This window comes from Liolophura sinensis, chromosome 3 (assembly GCF_032854445.1).
Source record: "Liolophura sinensis isolate JHLJ2023 chromosome 3, CUHK_Ljap_v2, whole genome shotgun sequence".
Classification (NCBI taxonomy): Eukaryota; Metazoa; Mollusca; class Polyplacophora; order Chitonida; family Chitonidae; genus Liolophura; species Liolophura sinensis.
This window is the reverse complement of record NC_088297.1, coordinates 7676779-7686336: the sequence shown is the minus strand read 5'-3', so window position 1 is coordinate 7686336 and position 9558 is coordinate 7676779. Positions and strand designations below refer to the sequence as shown.

At 41.3% G+C, this 9558-nt stretch overlaps 1 protein-coding gene across 1 annotated transcript; it reads left to right on the top strand.

Annotated features, from left to right (window-relative positions):
* Window positions 1-1668: 1668 nt before the first annotated feature.
* Window positions 1669-9558, top strand: LOC135464104 (estradiol 17-beta-dehydrogenase 11-like). The gene is made up of 6 exons (XM_064741595.1): window positions 1669-2026; window positions 3858-4097; window positions 5834-5940; window positions 6919-7056; window positions 7829-7948; window positions 9420-9558. Exons 1-6 carry the CDS (start codon window positions 1814-1816, stop codon window positions 9514-9516), a joined length of 915 nt encoding a protein of 304 aa, XP_064597665.1. The 5' UTR covers window positions 1669-1813; the 3' UTR covers window positions 9517-9558.

The window sequence follows — 9558 nt, the reverse complement described above, 5'->3', positions numbered from 1 at the left end:
CCGCAAACGTGGTACATTGACTGTAAGGAGCATTTACACTCACATGAAAACTTCTCTAGCAAAAATGGACGTCAACCGAGTGGCCTCTATAATTAACGGGCCCGCTGTGAGACTCACCGAACCAAAAGGGTCCATGGCAATCAGAAGTGCTTAAAATTGTCACATATGGTATAATCCCGGGCCGATACCATAGCGGTTAGTAGGCCTAGCTTTGTCCATGTTGCCTTAATGCTACACATGCGCAATTCGGACCCCTGAACTGAAGTGTGAAAGAGCATTGATTTGGTAACACTGGTACACAAACAATTTAGGTTGTTGATACACTGTAAATTTATACATAACTATTTTGCATCTAGTTTAGTTTGTTTTGGATAGAATAGAAAACTTTTTGCTCAGTGATATTACCCACTGCCCCGGAGGTAGTAACAAAATGATCACTTGCAGCAACCACAGCTCAAAGCAATGGTGGCCTTGCTCGGTTGATATTTTGATATGTTGCAAAGAAAAGTGCAAGCTGCGTGAGGTATGGCACCATACCACGCGAAAGCTAGGGAATATATTTTTGAGGCTGAATTTGACAAATTTATTACATAAATAGTAAGGAAAATCAATGCGGTCGTGTAGCCTTAACAAGAGTGACATTGAGGTCATGGCCGTTTTTGGCCTAAACACTCAGATGCTCGATTGATTGGCCACATCGATCACATGACTAAGACAAACATATCGAGATGGGGGCCCTAATAGGGTGGTAGGAAAATGTTTTTTTTTTTTTTTTGTTGTTTTTTTTTCAGCTTGTGTTATTGCCAAGGACCAATATTGGTTCGAAATTACACCTTTCCTATAGTACCACCAGAGGGCAGTCTGGAAACTGAGTAGAGTGTTTACAGCTGTCTGAGTGACACCGCGAAGTTATTACTGCGTCATTCCGGAAAGTACCTCGGCATAATTCGGCAAAAGTTTTTTTTTTTGCATAGCTCTTCGTTTCCCTAAAATTAATATCGCAATCGTTATTGAATACTTGTACCTTTTTGCGTATCCTTATAAAGGTGACCAAAAAAAAAGAATAATAATAATAAAATAAAAATGGCTGACACACGAGTAAAAACTGTATCTAATAGCACTTTTATTTGAAATACATTTACGCAGTCAAATAATTGAATTCTTAGGTGGGCTTTATATTCTGTTAATGTCATACATACATATGTACATGTCATTAACTCAAGCATTTAAATGTTTGAAAAAATTGTTTCCAGATACAGGTTCCATCGATCTGTCATCTGATGTTTACTTAAATTATTTGGATTTCCTTCTCTTAATGCAGTCTGAGTTTCAAATTATCTTGCCTCCGGCCCCATTAGACACACTTGAGGTCATATTGAAACCATAGATGAATTATCAGCTGCGCGAGCTCTATACATACGCTACAACCTCCCTGCTAGACTAACAACTATAAAATTAGACCTATAGCGAGGTCAGGACATTTGCGCGGATTGTTCTGAAGTACGGTGCAACGATGTTCATGTCAGGGTGCTTTGAACCGAGTGGTAAGTTTTATAGGTCATTTTCTAGGCCATACGCCTTATCCGTGAGCCCGCTTTTAATAGGGACCGCTGCAGAGTGCTGCATATGCTTTTGTTACAACTGCACAGTATTGGCATATAATCTCGTTCGACGCACGTGGGTGCGCAAAGCCAGGCCTTTCAAACCCGTCCAGGTCTTTAGCGGATTTCTTAGACCTGCACTTACATATATGTTTGTTAAATACGATTCAGTTTTGTTAGTTACTGAAGAACCCCTAGGGTAGTACACGAGCATGGCCGCGTCAGTGAAAGACGTACTGACTCTAATAGCTCAGATCATACTGAGTTATTTTGAAGTCGTATTTCGCCTGGTGTTCAAACCGGCCAAGCGATCCGTAGAGAGGGACATCATCCTAGTGACTGGGGCAGGCCACGGGATTGGCCGGGAGATCGCCTTGGCTTTCGGTCGACTCGGGGCCAAGATCGTGGTGTGGGATATAAACAAGGTAGGTAACTCATGTAATGGCATCATGAAAACTGTAGGTAACACAAGGGTCTAAAGTCTCTTTGTCGGCATGATCTGGATGTAGGTCATGCATGCAGGTTACATACGCCCATTCGTTTTACATACTATTTATGTATTTATCATGTTTATTTATTTATCTATCAAGTAAACGTCAACTTAAATTAAATTAATTACATTTTTTGTGTACGTAACTGTGTCTATATGTGGCCTGCAGCTGCTTGGTAAAAGCATACGGAAGTTGGAAGTTGCTGGTTGCATCAATTTAGTCGCCATGCCGTCAACAAGTGTTACTTCATTGTTACTAGGATTCTTTATGAAAAAACACGACCACAGCGTCTTTAGATACAACCGTTCAAAAGTGTAATAAAAGGTTACCCATAATACCGTATCAATTACGGTTGGACTCAGACGCTTTCTGATTCCTCTGTGTTCGTGTGACAGCCGAATTGAGAAGAGAAATAGGACGGCTGCATGATTAAACTCTATCACATACACAAAAATAATTCAAACAGTTGAAGTCAGTGCAAAGAAATATTACATTGTTATCATTGTACCTTTCATCTATTGCCGATATAATCATTGACAGAATACATTGTTGCAAGTCAGATACCGTATACGCGTTATAAACTGTAGTGACTATAGTTTCATGCAGTCTTGCATGAATACATCATGTTAAGCAGATGAAAAAACTTCAGAACAGCATTAAATTGTCTTGTTACTAATTGTATTCATTGCCGTCTTTTGTCCTATTTTCGTTGGTCAGCTACTGATCAAAGACCTGCACTAGGTCGATTCACCCGCGTTGAAGAGGTATCTGTGTAGAGGGTTTTCATTAAACTCATGGCTCAGTGGTCAGGAGCGGTAGATCCAAGGTCGATCTTGGGTTGGTTCACACCTAAGACCTTAAAAGAGGAAGTTGTAGCTTCCTCTGTTGGCGTTCAGCATGAAGTGGAAGTGCAACAAGAGATTAACCCGGCTCGTGGGTTAATATGATAGTATAATGCCTTGGGGTGGGGGGGGGGGAGCGGCTTTGAACCCTTAAGTCAGGTGTACCACATTTTCATTTATGGTGTTTTAATTGGCCAACCAATAATAAAAATCGAAAAATTACAAATTTTCAAAGACCTGCAGTATTTTGATGTCAGGAGATTCATTTGCTTTGGAGAAATATCTTTGAAAAAGGTTTTCAATAATATCCAATATGGCCCCAAGTCACGGGAGAATCAGCCCAAAAAGTAACAGGGCACTATACTCCTTACAGTACATGCGTCACTCTCTACCTTTCGCTTTACGTCATTGCCATCAATAGCAAATTTTGTGCAGAAGTCTTGAACAATGCCGAGGTGACTGGGGTCACGGTGATGAGACAGGAAGGGGTGCCAGAAAACACAAACAATACGTCTCAACATTCGTCTCAAATAATACTTTATACACATGCATTCTCTTTATCTGAAGAATGTGCAACATGATTCTAACTTACACATAAAACAATTTTATTGATAAATGTTGATTAAATAGTTTCTCGGGAGGACCCAGGTGATGACGCTAATTTAAACAATCCCACGTGCGTCCCACATGCTCCAAAGGTCAATGCTTGGTGGCAATGATGTAAAACGAAACGTACAGAGCGACGCATACGCTTGAAGGAGTATGACAGGGTACAACTTTAAGCTCTTCCCAGAAGCACATCTAAGTGTCATGAGTTTCAGACTGACCTTTAGAAACGCGACACATTAATAACAATAATCTTAACATTCTGGTTTTACTCTGTAGGCTGTAGTCCTTTTATTATCTTGTTCTTGTTTCGCCAGGAGGCCAACCAGGCAACGGCAGACCAGATATTCAACACTGGGGGCGAAGCCACGGCTTATGAGTGTGACGTCACTGACCCGGAAGCAGTTCGACGAGTGGGAGAGCTCGTGAGGAAAGACGTGGGTGACGTCACTATTTTGGTGAACAATGCCGGCATCCTTCATGGCGGAGCGCTGTTGGATTTGGAAGACAGCCAGATTAAAAAGACGTTTGCTGTCAACACTTTAGCGCATTTCTGGGTGGGTGTCAATAAAGACGTGGTTCACATTTTTTGACCATTTTTTGCAAAACTTGAGATGCGTTCTAACAATCTGCTTACGCATACTTTTTACAGCGAATGAAACGCTCTAAACTCACTGTACAGTTAATCCAATTCAATTAATTGTCGATTGTGGCGGCATTTGACAGTCTGTTATTTGACGGCCTCGTCGATATAAACGCAAAGAGCTTCCATAGCCCGGACACGAATACGAAGGGACACACGACCAGATGGACAAAATCTTTCCCCTAATAACGACGGGCGTATAAAGCGGCCAAAGCCACAAGGTGTATTGGAAGCAGTGAGTTCAGTTAAATGTCGATTGTGGTAGGTAATATTCGACGCTGGTAACTGACGGCCACAGTGACGGGCACATCCAAACGCAGTTCAGCTGAACTGGCTTTACATCACTGCCTCCACTAGACAGTGAAGCTTTGACAGCTTTATGCGCCCGTCATCTTTAGGCAGACCGTATTATATTTTAGCGATTTTTGTCCTGCTGTCCGTCCGTATTCGTGTCCTGGCCATATCTCCAACGGTTTCCCATGCGCACTTTTAATTTTTGTAGGATACACAGATACTGATATGATGAATGTTTCGCGGCTCACAGTTGTCCATTTCTGCGGTTGCCATTGTTATTTCCCCGATATCTGCTGTAATTTATATATTTATTTGATTTATTTGAGCTGGACTTGAACTCGCAGCGACCGCATTGATGAGGTTCCGGGGTCTTTGCGCCACGCTGGCGTTCTAACCCCCAATCTACTGTATAGTTCCTCATGATTAATTTCGTGTCCAGGCTACATATTCAATTTAAATTCTTGATGGATACTTAGATACCAATATGACCATGTGCCGTGATTGGCATTTGTCCGTTTCCGCGGTTCACATGGTAACTAGATTAGTATGGTAACTAGATTGTCGTTTTCCTGATATCTGCTTTATAGCCAGGTGTGAACTGCGGGTCCGGGCTACAGCACCAATTATTTCTCCTGGGCAATTTTAACCCTTTACGGATGCTTACATACTAGGGTGATGAATTTTGGCACTCCCCGTTTGTCCATTTCCACAGTTGCCATGGTTACCATAGTGTCATTTTCCTTGCTTGTATTGCTTGTATCATACAAATACGTAAGACTTTATGTCTAGATGACATTAAGCTGCCTAGCGTGCTTGCTTGGCTGTTTACACAGCCTTATTTTCGCTCAAGACCACTTGCCTTCTGACTTGCTTTATCCGGAACATTTTCTCTTTCTTCATTTTGAACTTGCCTGCCCAGGTAAAAGTGGATCATTTTTATGTAAAAAAAAAAGAGAAAGATGAAAGGACAAAATGGAAGTTTTATGATAATTTATATTTACTGTAGGGTAGCTGATAGATTCAGGATACGTCTTTCTGATTCACAATTTACAGCAGTGTTACACTATTGTGGTGTAGGGATGAGTTGTGCCGTCAAAAAATCTAATTCATAACATTTATTCTTATTTATGTATTTGATTGGTGTTTTACGCCCTACTCGAGAATATTTCACTTATACGATGGCGGCCAACACATTTAGACTTAAAACTGTGACCGAGTACATGTTCAAGTGTGTTGATCCGCACATCCATTTGGCCTGCGTGAAATTGAATGTAAAGAAAATAGAAAGAATTCTATGCATTCAGTCTCATTTTGATTTATATTTTTGTTTTTTGTCATACCCATCTCTGCAAACAGACCGTGAGAGAGTTTTTACCCGCAATGGTGGAAAATAACTACGGTCACGTGGTAACGATTGCCTCCATGGCGGCTAAGATGGGTGTAGCCTACTTGACGGATTATTCGTAAGTATATGTAGAGAAGTTCAGGCTGTACTCGTTAATCTGAGAGACGTCGAAGTATTACACAATTGTTCCTGTTATAATGAAATCTTGAAAATATCATAAATCTAACATTAGTCAACGCAGACTTTTAGTGTTATATCTGAATACATGAATGAATGAATGAATCATGATGGCTTAATGCCACGTCGGCAATATTCCAGACACATCGTGGTAAAGAACATGTATAAAACAGGGGGCATTGGATGATTTTCGTCGTGCTATATCGGATATAAATCCAGCAACGCCTACAATGCCATCGTCATCCTGATGTAACTTAAGAGTAGATCTTTTCCAATGTTCCACTTTATCATTCGTTTTGCGGAAATGAGCTTGAGGGAGTAGGGTAACAAAACTGCCAAATGGACTTACCTGAGAGAGATGGCTGGTTTGGTGATTACAACGCATCGAATTTTGAACAACATGAACCATTTAGGAAGAGTGAATTATTATAATACCACATTGGCAATATTACAGTCACATCGTGGTGAAAATTAAGGAAGAACACAAATACACTAGAAATGGCTTTGTTCTATCCTAACAGAGATTGTGTCTCGTCAACACTGCCACGTGCTGCAATTCTTTACACCCTACTTGCTCTTATCCCTAACCCTAAATCAATCTGAAATAAATTATCTAGATTGTTTTACTTTACTACCGTAAAGATTTTGCCAGCCTTTTTGTGTTTTGCAGGGGGAGAAGGTGAGGGATCGTCCTTGATCTAGTCTTTGTTTAGCAATACCGCTCAACATTAACAAATTCCGGAAAATAGGTTTCTAAACACCAATGACATGAATCAAAAATAAACATTGTGTGAAGTTAAATCAATTATTTGGACATTCGTATCAATCAATTTAGGCCCATCAGTCAGTCGTTAATATTATAATCAGTTACATTCAATCATATCATCTGTGTTGATTTAGGTTGTTTTCTTTGGTACAGGAGTTCCAAGTGGGCAGTGTATGGTTTCACTGAGTCACTTCGGGACGAAGTGCGCCGAATGGAGCGACCAGGGATAAAGACGTCTATTGTGTGCCCACACTTCGTAGATACAGGCATGACGAAATTCCCAAAGCTTTCGTAAGTCCTGTTCCTTTGTCTGCCGAACAACGCCCATATTTCGTTTCCATTACCAACATCACAAGTTTTCAGATTTAGTGCAAGAATCGTTTGTAGAAATACATGCCAATTCGCTGTTCGTGGCAATATGGTTATGGGGGAATGTCCAACGGTTTTGACAAAAAGCCACATATCATACTCATAGCAATAACGGAGAGAATTCCATTTCTTTTGTATACCATTACTGCCTGTAATGGATATCCATTTTGGCCGCTGGACTCGTGCATTCATAGCGCTATTTTCCTCAATGGGCGGAAGAAACCATTTGATACTCTCGGAGAAAATCAGTTCCAACCATGCATAGCATTCTTGCACAAGTTGTTGTTCATATCACCAGGGACGACCTAGCTGTATTTTCAAGAAATGACCTTCTCTTCTCGTTTCCCATGAAGATATCCTGCTTGAAGCATGTCACTCAGGTGCTGGATACCACGCATTCTTTTTAACAGAGCAGGTTTAAAAACAAAGCCAAACTAGAGTATTGCGGACAAAGTCAAGCTCTTCCAAAATCCTTTGGCGTCCGACGAGGCTGCGCGTTCAGCACCATCATTGCCAGAACATTTCGACACTTTAGGCATGGGTTTAAGTATAACATTTATTTGCTAAACTGTGGCTAACAATTTTGTCACACGTATCGGTGTAGTGAACAATTCTTTCAGCTATTAAATGCAGTATATAAGTACGAGTAATGGTGAAATAACTTTTATCCTACTGTTTTTTTTTTTTCAAATAGGAAATTTGAACGGTTCTTGACCCCCGAGGAGACTGCGTCAGCTGTTGTGGAAGGAGTCCTGCGCCAGGATGAGGTTATATACGTGCCGAGCTCTAAAACGCTCCTTGTCATCCTGGATAAGTAAGTATAGATTTCAAATCGGCCATTTTGTCCTAATACCTTCGAACGTGCCTCTATTATTCAAGACCGAACTGTGTAAGGAAACGACAGGAGGAAGTCATTCATCGATGTCAAACAAACCCTCATTCTAACCAGATTTACAAATAAAAATTGTTTGGTCCCGCCTTCAGGCGCCATAACGTAATGGTCCTTCAAGACATTACATTGAAGGTCTTCAAGGCTGTGAATACATTTGGCTATATATATACATATATCTATATATTCGAAATAAAATTATACATCTGTCCAAACAGATATTTCCAAACAAATGATTTTTATTTTGTTCAGTGGTTGAAAAACTAATGGATCTGTCGAAATCAGGGTAAAACATTGTCTTGTCCCCACGATTTGCCCATGTCCTTTCCTCTTGGTGAATATTAATTGTTTCATAATAGACTCTGTCCACCAAACACCTAGAGCCATAGAGCAGTTAAGTCGCTTGTTTCAATCTTCCACGCCAGCTGGTTCGGGGAGGCCTTTCATTCAGATAGAGGTGGATGAGGTGGTTTACATTCGGCGCTGCCATGGCTCGACACGTTCTCACTGCCGATAACCCTATCAGTCAGGTGTACATCGGGGGCGTTTCCTCCTGGTTCTGTAAGGTTTCCTCCTGGTTCTGTTAGGTTTCCTCCTGGATACATATGTGTATCTCTGTGATATCCTCGACCCATATATCTGACCGCTTTGATACAGGTGAAATATTCATCGTTCATAATATTACCTATTTATGTCACAAAATTTTATGTTCTACTTATTGTACCATGCTTGCGGAATTATTTGACAACGAGTTCTGGTTTACAGTGATACGGAATACACGGCTCAGCTCGGTTTAGAGCTTCGTCTTCAAATGTGACGAGGATCGCCGTGGCCGATAGGTTGAGCACTCCAGCACGGCGCGATCACCCAGGCGTCTCCCGCCAATGCGGTCGCTGTGCTCATGTTGGCACCCTCTGTGGCCGTACATGGGAAGGTCTTCAGCAGCCTCCCAGTGGTCGTGGGTTTAGCCGGGCTCTGCCCGATTTCTGATAATGCTGGCCGCCGTCGTATATGTGAAATATTCTTGAATACACCAGTGAAATAAACATATAAATGTGACGTTCATACAATCTACTTCTTAGCTTGTTTATTAATACCTATGCGCGCGCATCTCAAATGCATACTCTCAGTCGGTTCCTCTAACCAATGCGGTCGCTGTGAGTTCAAGTCCAGCTCATGCTGGCTTCCTCTCCGGCCGTGCGTGGGAAGGTCTGCTAGCAACCTGCAGATGGTCGTGAGTTTCCCCCAAGTTCTGCACGGTTTCCTCCCACCATAATGTTGGCCGCTGTCGTATAAGTGAAATATTCTTGAGTAGGGCGTAAAACATTAATCAATTAAATAAATAAATCATATGCATACCTAACCAGTATAGATTGTGGCTATTTTGTTTTTGCAGATTTCTAACACGAAAGGCTCAGCACCTATTGTATGCCTTCATGGATATAGGGATAGACCCACAATACCGACCCACGGGCAGCAAAAAGGTAGAGTGATGAAGCTGACATCATGTTACAACAGTCATCCACAAAACATCC

Excerpts from the sequence above, each read along its gene's own strand:
- LOC135464104 (XM_064741595.1), top strand. The coding sequence starts at position 1,814 with ATGGCCGCGTCAGTGAAAGACGTACTGACTCTAATAGCTCAGATCATA. Across the intron at positions 2,027-3,857 it reads TGGTGTGGGATATAAACAAG|GAGGCCAACCAGGCAACGGC; the intron begins GTAGGTAACTCA and ends TTGTTTCGCCAG. Across the intron at positions 7,057-7,828 it reads ACGAAATTCCCAAAGCTTTC|GAAATTTGAACGGTTCTTGA; the intron begins GTAAGTCCTGTT and ends TTTTTCAAATAG.